Source organism: Tripterygium wilfordii, chromosome 8 (assembly GCF_013401445.1).
Source record: "Tripterygium wilfordii isolate XIE 37 chromosome 8, ASM1340144v1, whole genome shotgun sequence".
Lineage (NCBI taxonomy): Eukaryota > Viridiplantae > Streptophyta > Magnoliopsida > Celastrales > Celastraceae > Tripterygium > Tripterygium wilfordii.
In genome coordinates this window covers 10274456-10293735 of record NC_052239.1, presented here as the reverse complement: position 1 = coordinate 10293735, position 19280 = coordinate 10274456, and the positions used below count along the sequence as shown (strand labels likewise).

General features: G+C 38.7%; 2 protein-coding genes across 3 annotated transcripts; both read left to right on the top strand.

Moving 5' to 3' along the window:
- Positions 1-393: 393 nt before the first annotated feature.
- On the top strand, positions 394-8575 carry LOC120004234 (peroxisome biogenesis protein 6). The gene is made up of 16 exons (XM_038853508.1): positions 394-834; positions 1181-1810; positions 1914-2157; positions 2271-2412; positions 2598-2781; positions 3136-3327; positions 3804-4232; positions 4437-4508; positions 4829-4915; positions 5033-5155; positions 5297-5407; positions 5492-5530; positions 5632-5753; positions 5860-6004; positions 6631-6711; positions 8232-8575. Exons 1-16 carry the CDS (start codon positions 565-567, stop codon positions 8319-8321), a joined length of 2961 nt encoding a protein of 986 aa, XP_038709436.1. The 5' UTR covers positions 394-564; the 3' UTR covers positions 8322-8575.
- Positions 8576-9210: 635 nt separating this feature from the next.
- On the top strand, positions 9211-19275 carry LOC120003821 (cysteine-tryptophan domain-containing zinc finger protein 3-like). Of its 2 annotated transcripts, XM_038852930.1 has the most exons (15): positions 9211-9777; positions 10518-10590; positions 10694-10824; positions 10979-11380; positions 11471-12819; positions 13025-13479; positions 13570-15518; positions 15593-15747; positions 16339-16490; positions 16857-17014; positions 17500-18082; positions 18200-18225; positions 18354-18463; positions 18567-18689; positions 18918-19275. In XM_038852930.1, exons 1-11 carry the CDS (start codon positions 9598-9600, stop codon positions 17689-17691), a joined length of 5196 nt encoding a protein of 1731 aa, XP_038708858.1. In that variant the 5' UTR covers positions 9211-9597; the 3' UTR covers positions 17692-18082; positions 18200-18225; positions 18354-18463; positions 18567-18689; positions 18918-19275. The 2 variants fall into 2 exon arrangements, with proteins under 2 accessions (XP_038708858.1, XP_038708857.1); XM_038852929.1 differs by having other exon boundaries at positions 17500-18225.
- The last annotated feature ends 5 nt before the right edge of the window (positions 19276-19280 follow it).

Genomic DNA, 19280 nt, shown 5'->3' with positions numbered 1-19280 from the left:
AAAAGAAGGAAAATTCATGGACCGATCCCATCATCTCCACCCCGTAGGAATTGTGAGGTTACTCGGTAATCTAGGGATCGCGGATCGACCATCAATAAGTGGGATGCATTAGCTGCATAGAAGATAATATTATGTGTTTGGATTTGGATTTGGATTTGGATTTGGATTTCCAACAAATATGGTAAATGGCAAAAATAGGGAATCAGTAGTAATCTCAATTGTCTACAAACCAATAAAAAAAAAGCTAAAAGCCAAAAACGAAAAAAGAAATATTCATAAATTGAGCCTCCAAGGTTCACCGGCCCTTTGTAAATTGGCAGCAGCGGTCCAATCGTAGCCCATTAAAGGAAGCCCAGTAGCCAGCCCAAAACCAAAACGGGGGATCCGCTTACGCTGAAACGGTTCATCCATCGCGTCACGAAAACCAGACGAACTGACAATTGACAACCATTTCGTTGATTTGCGTGCTTAACGTTCCCTGTCTTCTCAATTTATGTTTCGATGTATGCATGTATGTACTATGAGGTTAGTTAGGGTTTTGACTGTTGTTTACTGATAGAAGAAATGGTGGAGAGAAGGAAACCTCTGGTGCTCGCCTCCACCAAAGTTTTAATCGATTCGGTGTTGAGTTCGTCGCGACTCACTGGAACGGACAAGGTAGCTGAGAATAAGCTCACCGTCGAAATCTCCTCCCTGAAGTTGCAGTTGCCGGCAGGTATCCTTCGTTTTTCTAAAGACAATTTAGACCCCAAACAAGCTGCTCTTGACGACTCTGCTTTGGTCGGGCTTTCAACGTCTGTTCTTAAGAGACTCTCAGTAACTTCTGGATCACTGGTGTGTAAATATTTATTCGCCTGTACATTTTATCTAAATTGATTGATTTCAAGCCCCAAGGATGATGACTGCCTTTACTGGAAGAGTACTCATATACTGTTTTCCGGTTCATTGAAATTGGTTTAGAATTTTTTTGGTAATAATGTCAATGGGATAGCAAGCAATATAAAGAACTGACGTGATAGACTTTAGTCAACTTTTTGAGTATGTAGCTGACATTTCCTTTGGAATTAATCGAGTATGATATATATATATATATAGAGTAGTTTGCAATGCTTTATTCGGATTATGTTTGTAATTTAGTTCAAAACTGTTTTTATTTCTTTTTTCTTTTTGTTAATGCAAGGTGCTCATCAAGAATGTTGAGGCAAACTTGCAGAGAGTTGCCCAAGTTGTGGCATTAGATCCTCCCACTGCTTGTGCATCTGGCAGTAAACTACCCTTTTCAAGTTCTCCCCGGACAATGCTTATTTTTCCTTCATTTAGGTTTCCTCAAGAAGAGCATCCATTGCTGGATAAGGAAGTTGCCTATTTGTCTCCTCTCTTGGCTTTTAACCTTGATTTGCATACATCATGCTTGAAATCTCTTGTTCGCCAAGGGAACGAGACTTTAGCATCTCTTTTTGAGGCCAAAGGAGATGGTGTAGGATGTGGGGAAGGCAGTGATGATTCTGTTATTAATTTGGAAGTGGTACCTTTTACTCAACTGCCTAGATATGCCTCACACCTGAGAGCTTCTTTTGTGAAGATACCTGAATGTGGTACTATTGAATCTTTGAAGGGAAGTTCGTCCATTGAGGCTGAAGATCGTCAAAATATGATTGATTTGGCCCTCAATGAGTACTTTAAAGTTGATAGATACCTAGCAAGTGGTGATGTTTTTAGCATTCAGATAAATTGGACTTGCAATTCAATAATTTGCATTTCTTGCAGCCAAAGGTCCCAAAATAGAAGTGATAATATCATCTACTTCAAGGTAAGTTTTCCTCAAAATGCCTCCGTGTATCTCGGTCCCACCATTTAATCACAAAATGTTGTAATATGTGAGGCTCTTGTCTGAAGCTGATGCACGTTCTCAGGTTGTGGCTATACAGCCATCAGATGAGGCGGTTCTACGAATTAATCGCTCTCAAACTGCCCTTGTGCTGGGAGGTAGTGTTCCTTCTTCTGTTCCCCCAGATCTCCTAATTAATGGACACAAGGGTGTTATACCCTTGCAAGGTGACACAGTGAAGATCTTGGCCTCCATACTTACACCTCCTCTATGCCCATCAGCACTTTCTTCAAAGTTCAGGGTGGCTGTTCTGTTATACGGTTTAGCTGGTACTTTTTCCAACTTTTTCTTTGCACTGTAGAGTCACATTGATATCTATGGTTGAAAATTTGTACTACTGGGAACTCTGATTGGTGTACTAATGCGTAGACACTTTTTGCAGGATGTGGAAAGAGAACAGTTGTTAAATATGTTGCTCGTCGATTGGGCCTGCATGTAGTGGAATTTAGCTGCCATAATCTAACTGTATCCTCTGAAAGGAAAACATCTGTAGCACTAGCACAAGCATTCAACACAGCTCAAAGGTGAAGTTTGGTATGAGATATGCTAGTTGTTTTGTAAAGTATAAGCTATACTAATTGTCTTTTTTGAATTGTGGTTTTCCTGAATTTATAGTTAGATTATGTGATGTGGAGGTGGCATTGTGCTCTATTTGGTTGTCCATTGGGTTACTGCTACTTCATGCTCCTCATGTATGATCTTGTGGCAGATACTCACCAGCAATACTACTTCTTCGTCATTTCGATGTCTTCAAAAGTTTGGCTTCACAAGAGGGCTTGACAAATGATCAAGTTGGCCTCACCTCTGAAGTTGCATCAGTTATTAGGAAATTCACTGAGCCAGTTGCTGAAGATGAAGACAGTAATTCCAAAGAGAGATTGAACGGAAACTTAGTAAGTTGATTCTATTTTTTCCCATCTTCTTGTTTCTATCAAAATTTGGATCCAACAGTTACATGCCTTTCTGAAATTTTGAGGAAGGAGCTTCTCTGCGTTATCTTACAGAATTTCCTTTTCCTGGATGTCATCTGTGACTTTCTGCTTTATCCAAGTCCTTGTTTCTTGATCAATGTACAAGTCCTGAAGAGCATCTATATGGACTTTTGGTTCAGTTTGTCTATAACTAGGAGTACATGAATTCTAATCAAACGAGGAGAAACCAAAGTTGTTTACCTTATTTTCAAAAGCATAAGTTGAATGCAATGGTTTTCTGTCTGATGAGTTTATTTTTTTGATTTGCTGATGTAGCAAGGCGAGGTTGCTGAAGACATAAGCAGGCACCACGTGCTATTTGTTGCAGCTGCTGAGAGTTCTGAGGGTCTACCTCCTGCTATTAGGCGTTGCTTCAGCCATGAAATAAGTATGGGTCCTTTGACTGAAGAACAGAGGGTCGAAATGCTGTCTCAGTCACTTCAAAGTGTTACCAAGCTCCTCTCTAATGTAGGTGATCCTTCTCATTGTCCTGTGAATTTTGGCTAAATGCATGTTATCAATCAAATGTATACATCTGTCCATCACAGGCATCCAACTTTATTTCTTGATTGCCTTTTTATCATGTGCTGTATATGTCTGGACCCTGCATTCATGATGTGCTGAAGTAATATTTTCTTGTAATCATCCATCTGTAAATGATTGTGTGAGCCTTTGTTTCACATCTATTCAATTGCTAGAAACTGCTTATCTGATCCTTTCAAAAAAGAAACTGTTTATATGGTCACTTTTAATCCCTTCAGTTTGGAAGCATTCTGGACTATATCGGGAAAGGCGTTTATTTTTCTTTTTTATTATTCATGAGGCAATTAAGGTTCAAAACTTTTCAACCCTTCATTATTGCAAAGTAATATTCAATAGGAATATAGGATGATATGCTGATCATGGCTGTTGACTTTAATGGGTTTGGTAGTTGCTTCTTGCAGACTGTGTCAGAGGAAATTATAAAGGACATGGTCGGACAGACATCAGGTTTCATGCCTCGAGATTTGCATGCATTAATTGCTGATGCTGGTGCTCACCTAATTCTGAGGGATGATTATCAAATTGCGAAAATCCAACCAGAGGACTTGGATGGATCTTCTAGTGTCATAATGGGGCAGGACAATAAGTCAGGTAGAGCTGCGTCTCAGGATAGCGGGAAAGTTGCTGATGCTGGTGCTCACTTAATTCCGATGGATGATGCTGAAATTTTGCAAAGTGAATCAGAAGACTTGGAAAGATCTTCTAGTGCCAAAATGGTGCAGGATACTAAGTCAGGTAAAGCTGCATCGCATGTTAGTGGGAAAGAATTCATCGTCAAGGCATTGGAGCGATCCAAGAAGAGGAATGCATCGGCACTGGGAACTCCAAAGGTAAATGCTGTTTGATTAAATTTGATTCCGCGATCTGATGTTTAACCATCATTCAAACTTAAGATCCCATTGCACACTGCGGAATGAGGTTTTAGTGATTGTATATGTTGGCAAAATTTAAATTTTGGGTTACACTTTAAATTTTTGTTCCCAATCTTTCTTTCCCATATAGAAAGCATTATAAATTGTGGTTCTTTTTCATAGGTACCTAATGTAAAATGGGAAGATGTTGGTGGGCTCGAGGATGTGAAGAAATCAATTCTTGATACTGTTCAGGTAGGTTCTCTTATGAAATTGGTTTAATAAACTTGAAGACATGAACAAGAACGACCCTGTGATACTGGGTTTTAGCTTTTGGCGCTAACCTTAAGAAGATAATCAACTCTGACACTTTAATTTGAAAAGGTTTTTTTAGCTCAATGAATAAGGATTTTGTTGCTTGAGAAATGAACAGTATTCGCTACTGTCAGCACCTTGTATTACTTCCATTTCATGCTTCTTTCTAGTATTTTATTCTTTCTTATTGTGCATGATGCTGCATATCATCTTTCGATCCTGATTGTATCTGTATGAACTATTATGTGTTGTCTTTGCAGTTGCCACTCCTGCATAAGGATTTATTTTCATCTGGGCTTCGTAAACGCTCCGGTGTTCTCCTATATGGTCCTCCCGGGACAGGAAAAGTAAGTTCTGCTTCATCACATTGTTCGGAAAAAGGTTTCTTTAACTAGCTATCTTTTATTTTTACTAACCAAAATCCTGCATCGTCCTTCCTTTACATTCTTATTGTTGTTTCTCAGACATTATTGGCAAAAGCTGTTGCTACAGAATGTTCATTAAATTTTCTTAGCGTAAAAGGGCCTGAACTTATCAACATGTACATAGGAGAATCAGAAAAAAATGTCAGAGACATTTTCCAGAAGGTAAAAAATATTCATCCTGTTAAGACCATTATTCCTTACAGGATGCAAATCTAGTTCTCTGTAATTTGCATGACCTACTTTGAGTTACAAGCAAATTCAGCTTTAACTCAAAACTTTTGTAATGGCAATGCTCGCTTCCAGGCAAGATCGGCACGGCCATGTGTTATCTTCTTTGATGAACTTGATTCTCTTGCTCCTGCTCGTGGTGCATCTGGAGATTCTGGGGGTGTTATGGATAGAGTAGTTTCTCAGGTAGAGATATATCTGGACTGTTTTTCCTGATTGGTTTGCTTGATTCACCAATTGCCACATAACATGGTTACCCCTCTATTATAGATGCTTGCGGAGATTGATGGACTAAATGATTCTACACAGGTTAACTTCTACTATGTGATATGTTCATGCATCTTTTGTGCTAGTTTTCCCGTCTTCTTTTGCGTATAATCCAAAGGTGGGATCTGTTTTATGTTTTTTAGGACCTTTTCATAATAGGAGCAAGCAACAGACCTGATCTTATTGATCCAGCACTTCTACGGCCTGGTCGATTTGATAAACTCCTTTATGTTGGTGTAAACTCTGATCCATCTTATAGAGAGAGGTTAGTTTTCTTCAAAATTTCGTCTAATAGTCCAATTCCGTATTTAGATATGATGTGAGGTGGCATTCTTGAGTTCTTGAGCATCACCAATTCCTTTCCTTTACAGGGTCCTTAAAGCACTTACCAGAAAGTTTAAATTGCATGACGATGTATCTCTTTATTCAATAGCAAAGAAATGCTCCCCAAACTTCACTGGTGCTGACATGTATGCATTATGTGCTGATGCTTGGTTTCAAGCTGCAAAGCGTAAGGTATGTCGAGTCCTTGGACCTAACTAAAACCATTCTTTTGCCTAAGGGTCTAAACATGCTGAGCCAAGTTGGGCTTTGTTAGGTTAAGGCTTAGAAAGTACTTAGGTGGCTCTCAAGGGAGCTTGTTCAATCTTTAAGAGTCGGGCTCAATCTTGGCTTTTGAAAAAGTAATTGACACCAAGCTAGAGTTTTGAGTTTGAATTTTGGCTTGATTGAAAGCTTGAACCTATGCTTATAGCAAAATGAATTTGCATAAATGTTTAATAACTTGTCAAATCCAGTTGTTGATATTAAGCAAAAACAGCATATAGACATTATAAATTATATGTCTATTAGAGTAAAGCTGAGTATATCTGTACTCACCAGTCCGGAGTCCAGACCCCATAGTGGTAGCAGGAGCCATGTCCCCTGAGTTTGACTCTTTTTTTTTTTTTTTATTATATGAGAAAAACAACCCAATACACAAGGCTAAAATCATACTTGAGCCATACTCCCACATTGTGTGCAAGGCTTACTAAACTCGATCTCAGTTTTTTTATCAGACTCTGTCTAAAATAAACCCTTGGGATCAGTTTGTTTGTTTTGGCATCTGACAGAGATTCTGAAAAATCCTCTACCTCATGCAGGTTTCTAGTTCAGGCTCAGATTCTCCTTGCATGGATGATCAAATTGACTCTGTTGTTGTTGAATACGGCGATTTTGTAAAGGTATGACTAAGTGGCTCATTATATAAGAGATATTTGAAAGTTAAAGCATTTTATGACCCACGCCAGGACAATCCATCATGGAGAGGAGATATTTTTATTAAGGAAACTTGTGGAAATATATAGACGGACCTTCATTTAATATTTATAGACCTATGATAGGGTGCCTAGAGAAGTAATGTGGTGGATTTTAGAGAAGAGAGGGTTCCGATTAATTATATTACTATGGTCTAGGATATGTATAGGAGCCGTAGCTAATGTTAGGACTAATGGAGGAGTTACGTGAGAGTTTTTCATCCCAATAGGTTTGCACTAGGAGTCGGCATTAAAGCTCGTTCCTAATTGTTATAGTGATAGATGAACTCACACGATATATCCAAGGTGAGCTATTTTGGTGCATGTTGTTTGCTGATGATATATTTTAAGTAAATGAGACAATATTGGGAGTTAACTCAAAACTCGAGATGTGGAGCCTAAAAGATTGAAATTAAGTGGGACTAAAACATAATATATGAGATGTAAGTTTAGTAAGAGCATACAAGGGAACAAACAAATTATTGAATTAGATGGGAGAGAAGTAACAAAAAATAAGGTTTTTAAATATCTTGGTTTGATTTTCCATGATGACGGAGACATTAGGGAAAATGTAGTTATTAGCTAGTAGATTAAAAATGGGTCGATGAAGTGGATGAGTGCATACGAGATTTTTATGCGACTGAATGATTCTTTTAAGGTTGAAGGGAATATTCTATAGGTTAGTTATATGACCTATGATGATGTATGGTTCTGAATGTTGGCTATAAAGAGACAACATATCCTAAAAATGCATATAGTAGAAGTGCGAATGTTTTGTTGGATGTGCGGACACATGGGGAAAGATGATTAAAAGTGAGATTATTAGATTTAAGGTATGAGTAGCACCAATTGAAGATAAGTTGCTAGAAAACCGTTTAAGATGGTATGACTATCGACATCAAGATAGCGATGCGGTGGTGAGGAGAATCGATAGAATTTATATAGGAGAGAGTAGGAAGCGAAGTGAAAATGGTTTGAAGTAGTAAGAAATGATATAGATTCAATAGCATTGATGAAAGTATGATCTTAGATAGAAATGAATGGCGGAAATGAATACATGTAGTAAATTCTCATTGATTTTTCTCATAAACTCATGTAGCTGATCTCAAATTTTTTGGATAAAGGCTCGGATGATGATGATGAAGTACTTAAAGCCCCGTGTTTTAAGGTTGAATTATAAGAAGACTTGCCTTGTTAGGACGGCCTTAAGACACCAAATCCATATCTGGGAATCGGTTTTGTTAAAATCTTTAAGTTTACGTATCAGTCGTTACTGTTGGCCTATGAAAGTTCAGTCTAACCAATGTTGGCCCATGAATTTTATAATAAATCAGCATTATGTAATTTATGTTAGTGTTCAACTAACCCAACAGTAACAGAGTCTCAAGGGTAACGATATACTATTGACGTGATAAAAATGTCTCCTGGCTGTGTCCTGATTTCTGCAGGTCCTGTATGAGCTCTCTCCCTCTCTTTCCATGGCGGAACTTAAGAAATACGAATTACTACGAAGCCAATTTGAAGGAGCTCCAAAATGAATATCGCATACTCCCCGTAAAATTTATATGGCATATATATATATATATGATGATGGTATTTGGAATTCAAAAGAGACTTCCAAATGAAATTTTTGTGAACTGCCTGTGAAACTTTTGTACTGCATAAATAAGGTTTCTGAGGGAAGAACACTCTGACCTTCCTTTTCATGTATATGAACAAACGTATGTATTATGCAGCATAATTTCTTGATGCCATAATGTGCTGGGAAAAGAGGTCAATAGTGTTGTGTGAAGTATTATTGAATTTCTATTGACGGCTTCTCTGGGCTCTGGCATACCCTTCCTTGGAAGGACAGAATTGCTTCAGTCTTTTACTGCACCGGGACACGCAACAGCTAGCTACTCTGTGTTATCTACCATTCTTCTCATGAAAGCTTGGAACACCTATTTCTGGGGTGTGTGCTATGAATCTAGACAATTTTGCAGTATTTACCATCGCGTTTTTCCTTCCTAGCACATAATGTGGAGAGAGAATGTTTTCAAGAATTGAATGTGTATTGAATCTGTGACATCTCGTTTGCACACATGTAACTTTATACCATAATAATTGATTGTTGAAGTATACACTATTTGTATTCTATGATGTACCATCTAACAATGTATTAAACAATGTACAGATGCTGGTACTTAACTCTGTAAGGTCTTACAAACTATTGGATTTTAGAATTACTCAAATAAAGAAGATAAATAAAAGTTTGTTTTTAAAACTTTTTATAAAAGAAAAGCAATATTTAGTAAAAGTACAAACTATAGGGGCCAAATTATAAATCTCTAAAATTTATCTGATCAGATAATATATAATACATACAGATAATCAGATATACATACATTTGCTTCAAAGAGAGAACATGTTATAGGAGTAAAATGACTAATAACGAAAAATGTATTAAAATAAAAATAAAGGCGGCTGCTGTGTTCACCCGAAAAAACCAGAGAGACAGACCCTTGTCTCGTAATTGATTCCAGCTCTAGAGATCGCACGAAAGTTTATCCGTCAATCATCAATACTTTTGTTTTCGAAACATCTGGTGATTTTAATCAAAGATCATCGTTGGGTTCAAACGCTTTTATCTTCGGAATCTGTGTTTCTGGTCGGTGTTAACTGATTTTGTTTTCTTTGATCCTGTTGTATTTTGATAATTTCGAAGGAATATTTTGGTGGGTTTTTATTGTTTTGAAATGGGTCATGTAGAGTTTCGGGTTTGTGAAGGAACTTGTGTCGATTTTTTTGTTTGAATTTTGGGCTTTTTTCTCTATGATCTCTTTGGGACCTCAGAATGCGAGGGAGGGCATAGAATTAGAGTTTGGTGGTGGTGTTAAGAGAGATATGGAGGAGTCTGAGCTTGAAGAAGGAGAGGCTTGCTCCTACAATAACAACAACGACGACGACGATTATAATACCAGCATGGACCCTGATATTGATCTCTCTTACATTGTAAGAATGTCTGTTTTTGTTGTTTCTTGCTTTAGATAAGTTCCATTTTCTAGCTTGCGGTGGAATTTTTATTTGGAAGTGCGAAATTTTGTTGTTGTTGACTTTGTTTAGGTCGCTTTTAGATCCAATCCAAGCCACTGAGATTGTTTGAGTTTTTAAGCTTTAATCTTTCGGGGACTGTCGGTTATGTTTGATGAAATGCCTTCTAGGTTTTTTTGGGTCTTAGAAGGAACTTATGATTTGTTAAAGCAACTAAAACAACTACATCAGCTTTTAGCAGGAATTATTTTGCTGTAAAAGTGTCGACATCGTTTGTGATAGCCGCCAAATTATGGAAAATTTGTTTTCCTTCGGCTGATTTTGGAAGCTGTAATCATTTATAGAAATTTTCAATCAATGCGAAGAACTACTTTCTTTCCCCGCAGGGGAAATATCTATATGTCCTAATTGGTCCTGCACGGTAACGTGGAGCATCTAGAGGTCTTTGAAACCCTTGGGTGCCACTGCAGAAACAGTGTTCCCAGTTAGTTCTCCCTACATTTGATAATGGGAGAGTCTTAAAAAAGTTTTAGTTTCTGAATCTGAAATGTGGAACTCAAGATTATCCATTCACTTGTAGTAATGTTACGAGTAAGATGTACCCCATTCGGTGATTCTAAGCCCTAAGTTCTTCCATGGTATAACTTCATCTATTTGTACAAGTACTTTTACTCGTTTTTAATATAGTTACTACCTTGAAGGATGAAAAAATTCAAGATGTTTTGGGACACTTTCAGAAAGATTTTGAAGGTGGAGTTTCTGCTGAGAATTTGGGTAAGGGAATTTTTTTCGGCGTGGTTGTAGCAAGCTCAAAGAGCCACAATGAATTCATATAAACTGATTAGACTGTTAATTATGGAATGTTACATGCCTACAGGGGCAAAATTTGGTGGCTATGGTTCATTTCTACCTTCTTATCAGCGGTCTCCTGTTTGGTCTCGTCCTAGGACTCCACCAAAAGTTCAGACCTACAATCCATCTATTTCACCAAACAGCTTGCATCAAGCGGTACGTATTTGTAGAATAGAACATATTAATACACCCGTTGAATATCTACAACATATTAATACACCCATTGAATATAACGGAAAAACCTTTGATAAGATATTGGGTGATTTGGTAAAAATGGTTTCGTCAACCACTCATTGAAAGTTTTGTACAGGGTGTCCATTGTGACTCCACAGCATTATCAACTATGACTCAGTCATTGAGCATTGTATCTGCTTCTCATAATGGCTCGTCATTGCCTTCACTGAAGGCTTCCTCCATTAATGATATGTTTAATCAAGACGTATGCCCACCCACTCATTGTTCCGAAAGTTTTACCGCTGCACATGAATCTGCAAACAGGAAATCTTCTAATTCTTCAGATAAGAAAAAACTGAAGGTCCGAATCAGAATGGGTTCTGATAAATTGTCGACAGGAAAGAATACTGAAATATACAGTGGTCTTGGCCTTGATGGGTCACCATCTTCATCGTTTGGTGAGAGTCCTTCAGAAAGTGAAGGAACATCTCATGAACATCTTGAGGCACCTTTTGAATCTCCGACAAGTATCATACAGGTGAATTGCTTATGAACAGTTTGAATATTTTATTGTTTCTTTTTTCTATTGTGCATAAACTAATTGGAGTTGATTTCATTGCATGATCAGATCATGACTTCCTTTCCGGTGCTTGGAGGTTTATTATTATCACCACTTCCTGATGCTCTAATGCACTTGAAAGAAAATGAAAAGGTGCCAAAATACAGTGGATCCATGACTGTTCGAATGGTTGGTCCAAATGGTTCCAAGACTAAACTGAACGCTGCTCATTCTTCGCGGGGTGATGGGAAAGTGTTAGGAGAGAAGAAAACAAGATCAATAGAGAAATACGATTTTTGTGCAGAAACAGAACTTAAGACTGGCAGTAGTGGAGATGCTCAGAATGGCATTGGTGCTTTGTCAAGAAATAAGGCAGACCTTGACACATTGGCTCGTGAGGAGCTTGTTTCTAGTACCTTAAAGCTTCCACTCCTGTTTAATTCACATGTAGCAGTTGGTGGCTCAGCAACAGTCATGGGTAGGTTGTCTGATATGTCCAAAGTTGCTTGCAAGGGTATGATGAGGGAAAAGGTCTCCTCTGATTGCACAAAAGATGAACCTTCGGGGCCAATTTTCGCCCAAGAGGATGACTTGTTTGGGAATTCAAAGTCTGATCCAGTTCTGAAAGTTCGAGAAGACAGAATTGTTAGTTGTCTTGACAAAGGTTCCGGCTACCCAAGGAAGGACCTGGAAGGAGGAAAACCACACAACTCTGTCAAGACTGACTCAAATTTTCTCAAGGGAGGGAATGTGGACCTTACCGATCTTCCCAAGAAAAAGGCCTATCAAAAAATTGTTTCCCAGGGGGAAGAAATTATGCTACCTCCTGACAAGGAGCAACCATCCTCTGGGGGAAAAAAGAATGTGAAGGCGAGCAAAAGCCATAATATCCTCGATGCAGATGCGTCAAAAGAAAGATCTAGGGTTAGCTTTTCTTTGGTGCCAAAAAATAAGGGCTCTGATGATGGTTTTGCAACTAAAAATGAATATGAAGATTCAAAGCTACCAAAAACTACTGAAAAGGCTGAAGATACCTATAGAGAGATTTTTGGTGACATGTTAGAATTAGAAAAGGAAGAAAAACAATTAAGTTCACTGGAAATGCTTGGCGAAGAAAGGCTGAGGGATTCTATGGTCGCTGATAAAAGCACATATTTCCGTAGCAATGCTTTAAAAGAGAGGTCAAGTGGTAAGAAAATGGATAAGGCATCTACATCAGAAGCATATCATCCTCAAGCAACTTCGAAAGTCCATTCTCGCCCTGGAAATGGACCTTTTTGTGATGGGGCTTCTGCAGCAGCTGCTTCTGAGGATAATTGGGTCTGTTGTGACAAATGTCAGAAATGGCGGCTTCTTCCAGTTGGTAAAAATCCTAATGACCTACCTGAGAAGTGGGTGTGTAGCATGCTTGACTGGCTGTAAGTTATTCCCATTAAAATTTTGCATTTCAGACTTTTTAGTAATCCATATCATGCTGAAACCTCCCAACCAAGTTAGTAGTTTGGCATATTGTTGAAAAGATCCATATCAAAATGCTCCCCCCCCCCGGTCTTTTTCTCTCTCCCCCTCCCGCTTCGGCTCCCTCTCAATGCCTGAAGTTTGATTTATCTTAATTTTTGTTAGGCCTGGGATGAACCGATGTAGTTTCAGCGAGAACGAAACAACAAATGCCGTCATGGCACCCTACCAAGTCCCTGCTTTAGATACTCAAAAAAATGTTCGAAGTCATCCTGGTGGGGCTGTATTGGAAGGTATATTTGCTGATGCTCTGAACCCCAATCAAAATGACTTGAGATTTGGTATGCATACCATGGCTGCTGCTGGTGGCAAGAAGCAGCATGGTCCAAAAGAAATATCAAATGCAGCAGATAAAGCTGGTCCCTTTCAGTCCTCAAATTCTGTAAAGAAGAACGTGCAGACATCTGTCAGAAATGGAAGCTTAAATGATAATAATCCGTCTCCTGGGGTAAGCGAACCTTATTTTCCGCAGCTAAGCAGGCAAAGTGAGTTCGCTTCGGAGAGGCATAAACATAAGCAAATAGAAAAGCACAAAGTACATGAGAACAACTCTACTGGAGGTATTGCATTAAAGCAGACTTTAGTTGTGCTTGTGAAACTCCCTTATATTAAACTATGTTATTCACATCTTTGGTAAAACGTGTACACAGGTATTACCAAGGGTTCTAAGTTAAAAAGCAAAAGAGACTCCGATCATAATGGTTTAACAGCATCAAAGAAAATCAGGACCGAGAGTTTGCATTGTACAGATGAAGATGGGATGTCTGATCATGGTAAGGGTTGGATGTCTGATCACAGTAAGGGTGGGGGGAAGCTGGTCCATAGTTCAGGCAGTGGTTCACTCATTGTTTCATCTGGGAAGGATTGGCCTAGATACAATGAATGCTCTTCCTCTAAGGACTTGAAACGTGATAAAAAGGGCAGGCTACTCTTTTCTGTCAAACAACCAAAAGACCAAGTTGTTGCATCCTTGGATAATGGGTCCATGCGTGTGGAAAATAGTGAAGCTAGAGACATCACGGTGAAAAAGAAGAGAAGGAAGGAAAATCAGGATTCTGAGATTTATCCAGGGTCTATTTCTAATACAGGGCATCGTCTCCAGGACGACAGACTTTATGCCAAGGAAGTGTACAGTGAGAATGACAATAGGAAGGCAAAGAAGGTTCGTGTATCCAAGTCTGAGGAAAAACAGTCTATTGCAAGTAATGCCAATGGTAGAACAGACAAAAAGGCCAGTCACACAAAGAGCCAGCAAGGTATAGATTCTTTGAAAAGGGATTCTGGATGCATACAGCCTTCTGCAGCTGCTACTTCAAGCTCTTCTAAGGTTTCTGTTTCCACTAAAAGCAAAGCCAGCTTCCATGAAGCAAAGGGCTCACCTGTGGAATCAGTTTCATCTTCTCCAATGAGAGTTAAGAATCCAGAGAAGTTCATGTCAGCAAAAAAGTGTCTTACGGTGAAAGATGACTCTTGCAAAGCTGATCATTTTGGTGTAAGTAATCCAAGAAGACGCTTAGATGGTGAAAATGGAGGTGAGGGTAATCGATTAGGGAAAATAGGGAAGGAGAAACGTTCTGAAATGGCGCATCATGGTTCTCATGAGTCCTTTGCGCTTGATTTTCCGGACAAGGGCTTCGGTCACTTATCTGGTGTTAAAGATGAAGCACATACTGCACCCTCTTCTGATATTGCAAACCACCACTTCACCAATGGTGATGCTAATCAGATAGACCAAAATTCCCGATATCACAGTAAACCAACAACTTTGGACCAAGACCTTGATGAGGAAAGACGGAATGAAAATAATTATTGTGCTAATGGATCTGACCCTAGGAAGTCTGGAAAGGGTTCGTCTTTGCATTCTAAGGATAAGAACCAGAATTCTAATTCCAAGTTTGAGGTAATCAATTTCAAGCTCGCTGGTCCAAATGATGCATTGCAAGATCATCAAACTTCCTCTAAAGTAAAACCCAGGCATAAAACCAAACCTCAGGATAAGTTCGCGGTAGACTTTGATGAAAGTGGAGACAGATATCTTGGTAAAGACTCTTCTGGAAAATCGTTAAGTGAGAGTGGTGAAAGAGAGAGTCACTTAAATTTCGGTGGAAATGATGCTGCAGACATCAAATTAGATGCGATTCGCAGCCAGGATCAAACTTCTACACCAAAGCAGTGTCTGCTGCAAAACTGCAATGGAGAAAGATCTTCAAAGAGGATCCAGTCTCATGAAGCTGATAAAGTGGAGACAGTCTCTGGTCGAGAGAAGTCACTATCAGCAGAACCCTCTGAACGAGCTCAAAATGGGACGATATCTGGATTATCCGCTGCAGATTCTGGGTCCCAAAATGGAAACGGAGCAAACAATTTGCCATTAGAAGCCTATGAAGGGGAAAATGCATTGAAGGCCCCCACTCAGGTGAGAAATCCTGATCATCAGAGTAGGTTTCAGCAGATTATCCCAAGACATTCCACTACAAATGGGCACAAGGTTGGGGATACTGATGCCCCAAGTCCAGTTCGAAGGGATTCCTCCAGTCATGCCGCAGCCAACCTTATCAAAGAGGCTAAAAATTTAAAGCACATGGCAGATCGCCTCAAGGTTGTTACTGAATGTTAGTCTATCTTCTTGCTTGTCTATGTGCCCCAACTCTTAAATAGATTTCTCTGTTGCAGAATTCTGGGTCCAGTGAAGAGGGTACAGGGCTGTACTTTCAGGCAGCCCTAAAGTTTCTTCAGGGTGCCTCTCTATTAGAATGTAGTGGTGGTGAAAGCAGGCATGGAGAGAGTCAGTCTATGCATTTTTATGGTAGCACTGCGAAACTCTTCGAGTAAGTCAAGATACATCAGTTCATTTTGACATTCTAGTTGGATTTATTTCACTGAGAAAAATAAGTTTTTGGTATATTGGTGATGCATTGCATTTTCTCTGGAGAAGTTTGATGCTTTATGTTTAAACTCGCTGATTGTCTATGAAAGTTCATGTTGAAGCAATGGCATAGTTAGGTCATTTTTTCAATCTGGGAATCACTTTTAGTTCGTGTGACTTTCATAATAAAGTAAGGAATTGATGGTGTTTATCCTGTTCTTGCCGTTATACAATTGTATTTACTTAACTGTTTACGGAGGCCTTTTGTGGAACAAGTGACATTCTAGTGAGTTTGATACAACAGAGGTATCAGTGGTGTTCAATTCCTCCATGCTTTTGGCTTTGTACTTTAGGACACGAATTTTAAATCCAGAAATAATAAGTGCTACCAAGATTAATATGCCCATCTTTTTTTCTTTCTTTTCTTTTTCCCCCTTTTGCTTCCACCGTGGGTGATTTCATGTCTTTTGATCAGATTGAGTATTTTTTTTTCAGCTCTACTGATCTTTTAGTTTGTTCTCACTAAAACTTTCTTATACCATCTGCATTTCAGATTTTGTGCACGTGAATATGAAAAATGCAAACACATGGCTAATGCTGCTCTGGCATACAAATGCATGGAGGTTGCATACTTTAGGGTAATTTATTCCAAACGTGCCAGCGCAAACAAAGATCGGCGAGAGTTGCAGACAGCTCTACAAATAGGTTCGCCAGTTATCTAGAATAATTTATGATTTGGAATTATGATTATATACTTATTGTTGAACTTTGCCTGTTACTTCCTTATCCTGTCTAGTGTGTTAACCCAAACTGGGACTTGGGCTTCTGCTTAAAGGTGAATAATTGGCAAATTGCATCTACTCTTGCATATTTTTTGAGGTTCAAAGCCTAATAATGAGTAGGAGATGCACTCCACACTCAGAAAACACGGAACGCTTACAATTTCTTTTAGTCTTTTAGCAGTTGTCTTGCTCTGGATATTATGCTTGTTGTTCTGGTAGTGCTAATAACAAATGAGAATTTATCTGTGTTCTGGATATTGACATGATCTTCTTTTTAACATTTCATTAGGTGAGTCACCTTCATCTTCTGCGTCGGACATTGATAACTTGAACCAGCCAACAGTGGATAAGGTTCCCTTACCCAAAGGTGTTAGCCCTCCTCAAGGTGCTGGAAATCCTGTCATTGCTGCTCAAAACCGTTCACATTTTGCAAACTTGCTTGATTTTGTAAGTTAATTTATTTTCCTTTGCAAACTTCTTTATGTTATTTCTTGTATGCTGTCCTGCTTCAGAAATTCTATCAGAAAGGAATTTAGCTCCCAGCACAACTATGACAACATAGACTGTAAGACAACGCAGACTGTAGGATATACTGACATATTTCAATTTTCCCTATAATATGCCTCTGACGTGACACATTGTGTTTGCAACTTGCTACATGCATACATTGTAAACCTGTATCACTCATTGCCGACCATCATGCATGTACATGTCAAGCAGGTAAATCTGTTGTGTGGTCTTGGCTATAAATCCAAGGCTGTCCTTTGGTGAAGGATGTTGATGGTTAAAATTAAACTTAGATTTTCATTATATTTCTGCAAAACATGTTTCTAATGGCATGTTGAGCTGTATTAAACTTGTGTTAATCACATCTATGGCTCTCCATGTGATTTATACATGCCCAGTAGTTTACTAAATGGGTTGACTTGCAGGCTCAGGATGCAATTTGTGCCATGGAAGCCACTAGAAAATCACAGATTGCTTTTGAAGCTGCGAATGTAAACTTGGCAGGAAGTCAATACAAAGAGGTTATTTGTTCGATTAAAAGGGCTCTTGATTTTAACTTTCGAGATGTAGAGGGATTACTACATCTGGTACGACTTGCAGTGGAGGCCATCAGCTGATAAAAGTCCCAGTGTTTGTGGGAATTCTGTTATCCTTAGGAAGAAAATTTTGATTTTTTTTTGGTGTATTCTTGGGTATGAAGACTCTGAGGAGAAAAGAAGACTGAGCTGAGTTTTTTCTGCTGCACCACTTCTGTTAGAAATTCTTTTGCACAACTCGACGAGTTTTGTACCTATGTGCAGTACAGGATAAATCCGAATTTTCAGCATTTTCCGTGGTTTCTGCTTCCTTTGTGACATGAGAGAGGACGACAATTACTGAACCCATAACAACATTGGTACTGGGTGTTCATAAGGTTTCTGGAGAAATAATATTGTGCTTTGTACAAATAGTCAGATTTATAGTCAAGCTGGAGACTGGTTGAAGACGTAAATGTGCATAGAAAACCAGGTGAAACGTGTTGTGTTAAAAGTTCAGATACGTAGGTTGCCATCTTTGGGACATTTTTCAATGATACTTTTGGAGGGGAAAACCACCAGTTAACATTCTTTTGTCCCTTTGTGTCAGGAAAACATACTGGACGGCAGTCTCAGGTTGGCTTCCATTCTACTCTCACTATCTAGTAACTTCTTCTCCACACCGAGTCTTCTATCGATCCTTTTGCTTCTGTTTCTCTTCGTCTTATTTTGATATCAATCTTGATTTCTCTGTATTTGTGCAGGTTGTTGTATCCAGCTTAAATCCTTTTCTTTGTGATTTATAGAGACAATAAGGAAGAGGTTACATAGAAATATATATAGACAGCGGAATATTGATTTGTAGTCATAACAGGTTGGTTGAGTTTTGAGAACTGTGAATGATATATATATATATATATGCTCCCCTGTTATATTAATCTCTTAACCATTTTTCTCTCTCCTTTTTGACTTTGTAGCGGGTATTATTGTTGTATGTATATACAATCATGGACCTGCACTTACTCTGGAGTAGGCATAAGCTTTTCATAATTGGAGGGGGTTCGCACAAATATCATCCATGAGCACTCTTTGCTCAAGGGGTAAGCTTCTTCTTTCATTGTTTTCCTTGAGAAAATGTCCATTTTTCTTGATATTAGTCTGGTGAAATGATTTTCAATAGGTGATTATTGTATCTTCTAATTATGTTCAAATGGCTAGTAATGGTCCATCTAATTTTCCGACTTCGCTCGAAATTGAGCCTTTTGCAGGTATTTGAAACTAGTTAACAATAAGAGATCAAATTCTAACTAAAGATGTTTTCATTTTAGGGTTTGAGTGAGGAAGGCAGTTCCCGTGCCGGTTGTGTTGGTGTTTCATAAACGCCATCCAGCATTCAGCAGAGAATTTCTTCTTTCATTTATCCCCATTACTCTCATTACCAACTGTAAACTATGTTTTAAGACGAAATTGACCTCATTAGGCATTAGCTTAACCCTGCTCACAAACTGTTGTAAACTGTAATACAGGTACTGTAAAGCATAAACATTTGTTCGAGAATCACGAATAGTGCACGAGTAGTTTAGATGACACTCATGTGTTGTATCTCGAGTTCGAGTCTCTCCCAAAAGTGTAAAAACATTTGTTCAAGTTGTCATAATAAAATTTTGAAAGCTTATTATTACAGAAGCTTG